Genomic DNA, 12420 nt, shown 5'->3' with positions numbered 1-12420 from the left:
GCTGGTCTTATTGTGGTGATGCCATAGTAGTTCCTTCTGGTGGTAACCCATTCTGGCCAAAAAATATTTCTGTTTACAGAGGTTAAAGTAGGGTTAGGTTTACTGTTAGTCTAGTAGTTCATATAGCTTAAAATACAGCATATGTATGACCCCAGGTCCTAGTGAGGTATAAAAACCAACCAGTGTGTGAGTGTTTGAGCGCTGGAGTTGGAGCGTGTCCATAGGGAGATAATGGAGATGACACCAGGCGGAGTGTTGGCGTCGGGGAAGCGGCAGATTGGCGGAGGAGGCGGCCGTGTTTGTGTGTGTGAGTGAGTTAGAGAGAGAGAGAGAGGGGGAGAGAGAGAGAGAGCTACAGGATGAGTATTAGAGTGCTCAGGGCTGCGGCCCAGGCTTTGATCCACAGCCCCACACCCGGATCTGATTACTCCTTCCTCCTCTTCATGCCACTGAAGCTGCCTGCCGCCACCTCCATCATAGTGCTTTCGTACAGCTACACACACAATCTTATTTCATCATTTATTAATATGAGAAATGTTATTAGTTCCTCGTATATTTTTTCCCCTCAACTTGGTGGAAATAATTTCTATTTCAAAGGTGATTTAAGGTGACGCTCAATGGGAGAAGCACTTTATGTGCATTAAAATTGCTATACAAATACCTTTTTGTTTATAATTTAAATATAATGTTATATCCTTAACAACATGAACTTAGCTTTCATTTGTTTGATTGTCTTTCTTTTTGGTGTGTTCTAAAATGTATTTATTTTAAGGAAAAAAACTAAAATAGACAAATTCCACAGTCTAAAGTAGCACATATTATGTTTCATGTCGGTTTCCTGGTTGAGCTAGAAGTAAATCTGTGACTAGTGGAAAATTAGGAATACATTTTATTATTTACACTGCACTTTTTAAATGTGTTTACCTTAACTGTTTAACCATGTAGATCTAGTTCTAATTTCTGTGCTGTACAAATGTTTACATATCAGTGACTTTTTGCTTAGAATTCCAATATAAAATCATCCCATGGGGAAAGCCATTTTTAAAATGGAATAATTGAACTTGCTGTGGAAAGTAGTTTTTAGCCTATGGTCTTCTTCATCTGTTTTTCCCCTCTCTTGATTTTTAAAGATGGAAGACTTGAACTTTCCTGAAATCAAGCGCAAGAAGGCTCAGGAAAAGAAGGAAGACAAGAAAGAGTTCAAAGGCCTCTTTGAGTCGGATAGCGATTCAGACGGTGACGAGCTCATGCACAAACTTAAAGGTAATATTTTCACTTTTCCACCATGTGTAAATGCGGGTTGCACAAAGTTGGCTCATTTTTGGTGTTTTTGCTTTGGCCTTCGGTAAAGAGCCCTAATCCCACCACTTCCTGCGATGAGAGAACAAACAAAACTTTATACTACATACAAGAAAAATTGAGATGTGTCAGCAGGTGGAATCATGTGTGCTACAGGATTTGTAGTCATGTAAACGATGGAAATATGTTGCCTTTATTGTTGGATGCACTGGACATTGGTAACGGAGATCAAATCACAAGACGTGTTATTGATTTGTTGGATCCCTGAGTATTGGCTGTAGAGTGTATAAAGTATACTACTGCTTATATTTGGTCAGGGTAGTAGTTTGTGGCTGAGTGAAATAGATTTGATATATAGTGACCTGTGGCAGCAGCGCTGGGAAATCACAGTGGGAATAACAGATTGTGAGATGATCCTGTGTCAGGTGTGGGTCTGGGCTGAGGATATAGTGTGCTATTTCTAGTTCAGCTCTCTGTAGTGCCACTTTTCAACACTGGGAGGCTCTAGTCTATTGCAGTGTGCAGTTTAAAGCCCTTTCTGAATCAGGAACTTTTTAAAAATACATTTTTGGAAGAAAAAAATAATAATAATATAAACACTAATATCCATGGGTTGTTTAGACTGTAAGTCATGCAACACAATTTGCTTTAACTTGAAAATTATATTTAAGTAATCTCTCTGCTGCTGTTAATCCCTACAAATTACTTTCAAGTTTGAGGAGAGAAGGAGAAAATTTCTTGAAATGTCAACTTGAGACTTGAGAAATACTTTCCACCTTCTTATCTGTGTCCAGCCTCTCTCTCTCTCTGTGTGTGTGTGTGTGTGTGTGTGTGTGTGTGTGTGTGTGTGTGTGTGTGAGAGAGAGGTGGGGGGGGCAGTCCAGCTGTCTGCCCTTCTTTTTCTCCTCTCCTCTTTAACCCCACCAAATCTGCAGTTCCGTGTTGGGTCATGTGTCGGACACACGCCATCTCTGCCAAGTTGCGCAGCTTACGGCCCGACAGCTACTCAAAAAAAAAAAAAACTTGTAGAGGTGGGAGGGTGGGTTTTTTCCCCCTTTTTTCTTTTTTAACATCTGCTATTCATTGCGCTTGCAAACGCCTGGTCTGCTCCAGTCTGTCTGTCTGCCTCTCTCTCTCTCTCTTTATACTGTCTCTTATTTTTTGTATTCCACAACATTTCTATTATATTTAATTCTCTTATCTCTCTCTCTACCTCTCTTAGTTTACTAGTCTCTCTCTGTTTATTATTATTAATCTATATTATTACTAATCTATCTCTGTTCTTAATTCTTTATCTTCTCTTTCTCATTCCTTTCTCGGGGGTTTTTACTTTTTTTTGTTTTTTTACTTTTTTCTCTATCTCTCCATTTTGCTCTCTCTTTCTCTCTCTCTCTCGCCTCTTGCACTCTTTCTTGTTGCAGGCTTGGATCCCAGTGGGGGTTTGTAATTCAAAACAGTTGACTGGAAAGATGTTAGTGGTCGCTCCCAGCACATGAGGCTTAACTGCCCCATCCTCTCGACCCGTAGCCCTAGAGGGGAACACACACACACACACACACACTCCTATTCTTTTAAAGGCATGCTCTTAAATGTTGTGGTGACACTCAAATATCACTAATTAAAAAGCCTGGTTTTGACTGGATAATAAATTCTACAATTTTACATAAACATAGAGATTATAGAGAAACATGCCGATTTTATTGCGATTGAAATTTAGTCAAAGCTGTTATTTTAATTTAGCTTTATTTTTGACACATTCATTTACCTTTGACTCAATTAAAAACATATAGAAACAAGTCAAAATCACAAACCTGATCCTATTGAAGCTAAATGACCCTCCGAGGCAATGATGATGTTCTGGGGTCTGTGTCATGCCCATATTTGGACATCCTTAGCTGTTTTTGTTCTTCTGTAGGATGCAAGATGAATAATGTTTGTGGTAAACAACAATGTTCCAGTCGAACTATGTTTTTCTGCATGTCACTGGAATCTCTGAATTACAAATCATTAATGAGTCAAAATGTAAACGTTGCTATCATCAAACTGACATATGACAGAAAGAATCAGCACACTGCCCACTCAAACCAGCAAGTTTCATAGAATGTCGTATAGCAGTAGTTGCTTTCAGGTTGTGTAGCGAATTATAATATTGTATTGCTCTAGACAAACTGCAGAGCTGACCACAATGTTACACTGAAATTGGTTAAACACGGTGCTTTAGATTTTCAAACAGCACCTGAAATGTTTGACTGAAGATGAAGTTCAGCTAGATCTACAGAAATCTGTCAACATATACGAGTTTAAAAGGTAATTTTATGGTAATGGAAATGGGAAATCACATTACCAGTGCTGTTTTCCATTTTTGTGGAAAATATCACTCTTTTTAAATGTATTTACATATTAAAATGTGTATGTGGGGTACTGACCAAACCACAAACTCAAACCATCAAACGAGCCGTTCTGGTTTTGCTGTGCTTCCTACGCCAAGTGTAGAGAATTGATGTATCTTTCCGTACGAGTGTACAGAGTAAAAAAGACCAAAAATGAGAACAGAATAGATAGAAAAGCAAGCAAAAATGAGAGCTTCTGCTCCTCTGATCTCACTGGGATGCAGTCACATTGTGGTAAATTATTGCTCATTTATCATTTAAATGAAAAGACGCTGAAACTGGTCTCCTTGAACAGGGATGCTTAGACAGGGGTAAAACAGTACTCGGGGAGCTGTAGAAAAGGATTGAACTGGCAACCCTTTGGTCCTGAATCGGCTTCTCTAACATTTTGGCTATGGAGGGGACCCACAAACGATATCATTTCATCCACGAGTTGCTATGTCATTTTCAAATACACAGCGGTGCTGGTTTGGATATAGCAGTGTTCCGATTTTAACCAAAAAAAATAAAATAAAATGCCAGTGAAATTTTGGAGTGCATTGACACCAGTGTGATGTTGGTGCATTTTAGTTTACGACATGTAGAAAACATGTTTCTTAGATCCAGAATGGGCATTATGCCAACTCCAGAATGATACATGACTTCAGAGGTCTGTGTAAAACTAATGTAGAAATATAATCCAATTACACACTATAGCGATACCACAGAGAGTTAATCAGGTCTTCATATCAGACTGACCCACACCACCGGTCAGTGTCATAGTGCCTGTCTGGATGGTGTGAATGGTCAGGGGAAATGGAGAGAAGAGAGCGAGGCACTGTGAGAAAACCTTCCAGTGGAGCCTCTGACAACAATTAAAGTGTGTGGGGTCTCCTGGAGCGAGCGGCTGCTCAGAGCCAGTGTGGAGGCTGCAGCCGAGTGAAGCTGTAAAAAGCACGGAGGCGGAGGAGAGAGAGAGAGAGAGGAGAAAGCAGGACACCGTCAAAGTCCTGAGCGTGGAGGGGCTAGAACGAGGAGCTATTTAAGGACTCTACACACATTCATATACTGTCTCAATATTTACATTCTTCCACCGTAAGACAGGTCAGCTCCACTTCTGGCTCTCCGCTCCAGGCTTGGCTCGTCCTGCTATTGTTTATGTTCAGAAAGGTCATTTTGAGCCAGAGCCAGGACTGTGTGAGTGTGAGTCGGGCTTCGGTTTATGCACGGCTGGCTATAAGCTCCTTTTCCCCAAGGATGAAGCCGAGCTCAGTCCTTTGATTTTAAGGGCGGGGGGGGCTTATATGCATTTTCTCCCTTGTTCAGTTTCAGCAAGTTTTGTTTGTTCCACCTACTTTGTTTACCAGAGCGTAGCTTGGACAGGCCAGCGGCTATTGCGGATTTGCATTACCTACCAATGCAGAGAATTCTTCTATTATTTTGTTGTTATTGAGTAAGGTTCAGTTAATTTTCCGTCTTCTTCCTGCAATTTTGTCGTATTTTGGCCTGTCACAGCACAGTATGCCAGAAAAGAGGGATCAATCACAAAAAAAAATGGATTTGACAATTTCAGGATTTGGGAATCAAGATTGGACTTCCAGGATTTGGACTTGATTTCGCACAGTGGCAGTTTATATAGAGATTTTTTTTTTTTTAATGTGTCCTGCCATATTCCACACGTTAGCAGACTGGTCCTGTAGAAAATATAAGAGAAAACATCAAATTTGTCTCTAAACATGGATCAATATGTTTGTGTATGTTTTTTTTAGTGCTGTCAAAGTTAAAGCATTAACGCACATGGGAAATTAACACTTTTTTATGCTAATTAAGCATTTTACCAAATTTGACCCCATAATTTCCTCTCTTTATAGAGTCTAGTGACATATTAGCAGTTGTAAACACAGTGTCGCTACTGTTACACACACACACACACCTCCTGTTTCCATGTTTGAGCCACGATCTGTTCATTTTCTTCATTAAAGCTTCTGTATTCAATGGAAAGGTCTCCCTGAAACTTTTACTCAGCAAATTAAAAACAACGTCTACGATGGTGGGGAAAAGCCGTTCTCTTGTTGTTTATGTGCTGAAGCTCGTCATCTTTTAAGGTGGAACTGTGTTTGAAGGAGGCTGAATTTTAACTTATCTGTATGTTTTTTTTTTTTTTTAATTCACTGTTTGAATTACCACAGAAATTCATTTGTAGCTCAGGTTGTTTAGTTTTGTAGCACTTTTGCTGCCGTGAGACGCAGTTAGCTGTCTCACGAGTTTGGAGACATTAAGTATTGCAAAACAATTTTGTGATACTCAAGTGTATCAATGTTTTCTTACACCTCTACTGGGTTTACATCAATTAGAAGTTCTGAATGTCAATTTTGATTATTTTTTATAAATTGCCCAGCCCTAACTCATATCATCTCTGCAGTTTCACAGTGAATTACCACATTAACTTTACCATCATTAATGTTGCTAAGTCCTCCATGGATTATAAGTGAAGTCATTACAGTTTAACCCTGTGGCAGATTTTTCTGAAGTAAATCTACTAAAACATTCCTCAGGTGGGACTCTAGACTAGTCTCTACTCTGCCTCTTTTGATCAGTGATTAAGACTAGTCTGAGCAAAATTTTCCCAGTACTGGACTATATAATCCCTGTCTGGGACACTGGCCCAAGGTGCTTTGCTGTGTTAATCTGCTAGTGCCAAAAAAATAAAAACCCTCTACTTTATTTCCTCCTGAACTTCTGTACCTTTGTTGAACTCCCGCAGTCCACGTGTTGGTCAGACTGTCGTAGCTGTTATTAAGATGCATGGGTGTGCTCATTCAGCAGTGCACACGTGGTGCTGCTTTCCTCTGGCTGCCGACTGGCCTGCCTCGCCTCGCCTCGCCTCTGCACTTTCTGGCTCCTGAGTGCTGCTGGGTAATTAGGGGGGAGGAAGCGTCTGGACTACACTCACCTCCCAGGCAGTGGCTAATCAAATCCCACTTCAAAGCCCAGAAATATTCCCTTGCTCGCTCGCTCTCTCTCTCTCTCTCTCTCTCTCTCTCTCTCTCTCTCTCTCTCTCATGCTGTTTTTTTTTCTCTTCACTCATGCAGCATATTTTGATGTAAAGAAATTGACACTTGGGCTTCTTTATATAAACACTATTTTGTTGTTTCATTATTACAACATAGGCCTGGTGTAGGGCTCCTGAGAGATGCGGCGCTCTAGGTGAGAACAGTGGGCCTTACTCTCATCTCTCTTGAAGATGAAGGCCCTACCTCTCCTTTTCAGTCTGGTCGATACTAGACAATAAAGGTGTCCAATAACAGCACGACTCTGTTATGTTACTTAATGTTCTCCTCCAGGGTGTGCTTTGGCCCCAGAGGCACTGCCACAGAACTCCAGGATCTCGGGGTCCTGAGGTCAATCCTCACCTCAAGTCACAGTCTGTGAAGATTTAGTTGTGTTCTGTGTTTGCGTGGGTTTCTTCCAGGTGCTCCATTTCCTTCTTAGATTCCAAAAACTTATTGGAAGGTGGATAGGCTGTGTGAAGGCATCCACATGCGTGTGCGTGAGAGAGAGTGAGTGAAAAGGTGATGTCCTGTAATGGACTGGCGCCCTATCCAGGGTGTGTCCCTGCCCTTGCACCCATTGAATGTGTTTACATGCACTTAATAATCAGATAGCTTCACGAAATTGGGTTTTGTGAGTAATTCGATCAACACGTTTACGTGCATCTGGGAAATAATATAATGGGAGAACAATAATCTGATTTCTGCTTTGCAACTGTCAATATTATCACAGGAAAAGTTTCCTGCTGTGGATTTTTATAAACACTGACCCTTCTTTAAGGATCACTATGTAGCATTTTTACCTTAAAATTACAGCTTCTAAATTATTGTGACGTTCCACGAAGCTGTAACAGGGAGAATGCAGCCTCTGATGCGGTTACACTGGGTCCCCTTCTGGTTTACTGCACTAAGCAACTTCTGAATCACGGGGTGGAGGACTCTCACGAGAAATGGGTAACACTTAACAGAGAGAGAGAGAGAGAGAGACAGTACAAGAGTTAATACTGGACTGAATTTACACAGTACAGTGAGCTGAAACAGACCTGAAGCCACAAGTTGGAGCAGTAAATATTTGTTGCCCTCTTCATGTGTTGCTGTGCTAGTTAGTGATAGTTTTGTTGATGAAAAGTTTTTGAGAGTTACTGAGAAGTGAGCCAGGGATTTGCTCACTTTTTCGCGTTGGACATCGATTTTGGTAATCAGTGCTTTTCGCAGGTTGCTATGTGGATTGATTGACTGAAGTTAAACTTTGTGTTGGTGGAATTCCAGCGTTGTTGACGACAGTGTTATAATCTGGTTTTGAGAGTTACTGATGAACGAGGGCAAGTGCTAGGGCCTACTAATTTTAACTGGATTATCTCAGTTTTTATCTACCACCTACTGGCGACTCAAAAGTGTGTGTGTGTGTGTGTGTTGCCCTGTGAGGGACTGGCACCCCCTCCAAGGTGTATTCCTGCCTGCCCCCAATGATTCCAGGTAGACTCTGGACCCCAGAGCCCATTACTTTTGTAAGCATCACTCAATGAGTGAGTGAGTGAGTGAGGTGTGTGTTTGTCTGTGAGAGAGAGGCAGGAAGAGTGTGTGCGAGTCATGTTTAAGTGAGTGAGTGAACGAGAGAGGGAGAGAGAGAGGTTTGTGTGTGAGACTTGATTTCACGACAGTACTGTAAACATGAACTACACTCAGCAGCAGGTAGGGGGAGCTCAGGAGTCACAAAAGCCCATTCTTATATTGTATTCTGTTTTAAGTGTGAATAAACCGACTTCTTAATGATTTCTAATATTACCCAGTGCAGCTCTTCTTACAGCTTTCTCTACATTGCTACTACATCTGTTCTTGGATGCAGCGTGCATCCGTTCCGTTAGAGACATGAGCTGCTGGACACAGGTTCACAGCAAGGACTGGTGGACACGAACGGTACTAAATGAATATTCAGATAAAGAATGTGAAGAAGGTTCTATACTCTGTCCGGTTACGCCAGACTGAGAAATCTCAGTATCAGTATACACACACGCTGAGAAATCAGATTACTGAGCTGAAATCCAGTTCTCTTAAACAGAGCCCATATTTGGATCTCAGAAATATGAGGGTGTTTTTTTTTACATGACCATCAAATAATCAGGTAACTCCTGAAATCAGAACTGATTATTAAGTGCATGTAAACGTAAGCAGTGATTGTGTGAAGGCTCTGCACCCAAACCGACCCTGATCAGCATTAAGTAGTTACAGAAGATGAATGAATTTATGAATGTCCTCAGAGTGTGTTAAACTGGCACATGCACTGGTCTTCACTAGAGAGAGAAGTTCCTAAACTGAGGCCAGTCATGATCATGATGTTAAAGCTGATAAATAACATCTTGGCGAACTTGTCCATATTACATTCAGGCTTGACTCCTCAGCTCCCAGGAGATTCTGATCCATAAAGTTGGGTTACATAATTGTACAATATTCTGCTTCTTGTTCTCCAGATGATGATGATGATGATGACGAAGATGGAGATGATGAAGGCCTTGAAGACCTCTCGGATGTCAGTGGTGATGACGATGATGAGGCTTCAGAGGGAGAGGGAGACTCAGGTCAGTGTTTTGGTTGTTGTTTATCCTGGAGTACGACTGCCAGCATAATTCCGCCATAAAAACCATGCACCTACCCCAACTGTTAAAATGAAAATACCTTTGTTTGGAGAAGTACAGTATGTACGTGTGTGCGCGAGAGCGTGTGAGTGTGCGCGCATGTCCCTGTGAAGGGGAATACAAAGTCCTCCACAGACGAGCGCAATTCCCTCTGGAACCTCTCTCCGTTCAGGCTCGGGGCTTCTTTTATACAGTATTAGTGGGAGAAGCCTTTCATTCCTGCCACGGTTTGAAGCAGCTGCACCTTAAAGCTTCACAGCAGCAAGACTGGAGAAGAGGCAAAGTCTCCAGTTCAGCGCTGTTCGCCTGTTGTTATCAGATGCAGTGTGAATAATCAGAGATGTTGATGTTGAGGAGCAAGTGCCTTGCTCGATCTGATTGCATTTGGAGGTCTAAATATGAGCGAGGACACAATATATAACTTAGTTAGTTGGCCAAGTTTGACTCTTCTGTAGTGTTAATAGACCTCATTATTCGTATTCAAACATATCACTGCATTTAAGCTGTTTGGCAGATGCTCTGATTAAGAGTGACTTAAAATTTAAATGATGCGATGCAGTTTTAGAAATGTTGCCCTAGGACTCCTACATTATAGTGCGGTGTTGCTGCCTGAACTGCCAGTTTATGTCTAGTCTCCTTTAAGGAGGGCAACAGGGGTAACTGTTATTAGAACTCTTATGGTGCTTTTGCACTACATGGAACATACTCAACTCAGCTCGGTTCTTTTACATTTCCACTGGCCAAATCTGCTACCTGATCCCAGCCTGTAACATTACCCCAAGGTGTTTTGAAAAGGTTCAGATGCTCCTTGGTTCGGTGGCTGGCGAAAACCCCAGTGAAAGCCAGATGTGCAACAAGGAAAACTGATCTGTGAGGACTGGGTCACGGAGCTGCGTTCAGTGGAAAAAAACAAAAACAACATGTAAATACACAACAAGTAAATAGTGGCTAACATTTTCCAAGCCTGTGGTTTCTGTTGGAGACAGAGTTTTGCAACATCACAGAGCACAGTTTTGTGGGGTAGCTATGCTAGTGGAGAACTGACCAGTGAAAAGCGGGATGGGCCGTGCCGAGTCCAGTCGAGCTGATCACATACAGTGGAAGTCGAGTACAATATCATTGTTGTCCAATGAAAACATTTATCTCTCAAAATAGCAAATTTACAGGAGAAGGAAAAGACCTTTTTAACTTTTAATAGAAGTCAAAGTAAAAAGATTTTATTCCTAGTTTTTTGGTGCCTTTTCATTGGTCCATTCGTCAAGAATGAAAGACAGCTGCTGTGTTCAAATAATGTAGTAAACTAAAAATTCACAAAAATGGAGATATGTTTTAAGTGCCAAAAACATCCCTGTGGTCAAAAACTGATCACTGACACAGAGCTGAATGACAGTTGAAGTGTTAGAGCAGAAGTCCTCGGGTTACGTCAGTCCCGAGTTACGATGTTCCCTGGTTACGACACATCTCCCATTCACTGTATAAAGCCTTGTTTCGACTTAAGTGGTTTTGCGTTGTAAACGTCGTAACGCGAACTTCGTGTTTGCTGTGCGCGGCGGAAGAATACATGGTTATGCGGCTCGGGACCGAGGAGGACGGCATCACCCCATTTGCATTGTACGCCATTTTAACTTGCTGCTACGTCGTCCTCTCTCATGTGTGTACGTATGTTCCGACTTACACCGAAAATTGGTTTACGACGCGAAGTAGAAACGGATCAACGTCGTGAGTCAAGGACCCCCTGTATTTACTAAACCTGGAAGATAAATAAATGCCTACAATTTTAGAGTTTTTTTTTTTTTTTAGGGGACAATGGTAGACGAACTAAATCTTCATCCCTCACCTTTTCATTTCATATTTTTTGTTTGCTATCAATTTAATAAATATTTTTATTGATTCATTTTTATTTCTATATATGTTTGAAATAAATAATTAAAATCTCAGAATCTCAACTCCTACCATGAAGAGTTTCTACAAACTTTTGAACATGTGAGGCGTATCAGACACAGTATTCATTACATTTTCATCTGAAGTCTTTCTGTGAAAGAATGTTAATTGCTTCAGGCGTCGGATTCCTATCACCACCACAGTGAATATATTATATAGCTCTCCATAATGGAGCATTTCACATCAGACTGTTCCGAAAGGCATTGATTACATCTGACTGACTGGACAAATGCTGGAATTCCCATTTTAAAGGGCACATCATGTCTTTGAGGCAAAGCACTGAATGGCACCCCCTTGTGGAGCAGTTTCTAAATGTGAGCGAGTATGTGAGTGAGTTTGTATGAGAGTGAATTAATTAAAACATCTAAGATATACTTAACATCTAAATTGTACATTTTTAAATCAGGTCCCAAAACCATGTCTTCCATCTTACTCCACTCAAGTGATTATTTTTCAAATAGACTCATACCTCTCTGTTTTAATTCACAGAAAAGGCTTCAACGTCTACCAGAAAAGCCCCACAAAAGGCACCCAAAGTGGATCTCCAGGAGCTGGCAGAAGGAGACGAGGACATGCTAGAAGACCTGGAGCTTTCTGACCAAGATTGAAGGCCTTAATAAAAGAACTGTGACAAGTGACTAGACTGGAGTTTATGGTTCGGAGAGTTGCCCTTTGTACAGTTCAGCTGTGAGACTATAGGGCTTCTGTAGTTCACAGCACAACACGAGTTATTGTTTGTAAAAGAGAGAAATTAGGTTTAAGGACTGCTTTTTTGTTTTTTTTACAAACCTCCTCTGTCAACATTGTATTATATATTGTCTTAACAATATATTTCGAATAAAAAAAAAAAAAATATATATATATATATATATATATATATATATATATATATATATATATATATATATATATATATATATATATATATATATATACATATATATGGCCTCTAATTCTTTGGCTATGTAAAAATATATATAAATATAGATATACATTTTTTTTATTAATCAGTCAGGATAAATTCATGTACAAAGCGTGCGTTTACTAAATAGACAGGCTCCCCTTCCCGTCCTGTGCATGAGCACAAACACCCCTGTTGCTGATTGGCTGGAAGAGTGCTGTGTTTC

The 12420-nt window shown here is 40.7% G+C and overlaps 1 protein-coding gene across 1 annotated transcript in view; it reads left to right on the top strand.

Moving 5' to 3' along the window:
- The window catches only part of noc2l (NOC2-like nucleolar associated transcriptional repressor), a 39752-nt gene extending 27626 nt beyond the window's left edge, over positions 1-12126 (top strand). The window contains exons 17-19 of the mRNA XM_066670411.1: positions 1131-1263; positions 9188-9295; positions 11783-12126. Coding sequence (XP_066526508.1) covers positions 1131-1263; positions 9188-9295; positions 11783-11901 — 360 coding nt within the window. The 3' untranslated portion in view covers positions 11902-12126. The remainder of the gene's footprint in view (positions 1-1130; positions 1264-9187; positions 9296-11782) is intronic.
- The last annotated feature ends 294 nt before the right edge of the window (positions 12127-12420 follow it).

Source organism: Hoplias malabaricus, chromosome 5 (genome assembly GCF_029633855.1).
Source record: "Hoplias malabaricus isolate fHopMal1 chromosome 5, fHopMal1.hap1, whole genome shotgun sequence".
Taxonomy (NCBI): Eukaryota; Metazoa; Chordata; class Actinopteri; order Characiformes; family Erythrinidae; genus Hoplias; species Hoplias malabaricus.
Note: the sequence above shows the minus strand (reverse complement) of the source record. Positions and strands in the feature narration are given on the sequence as shown.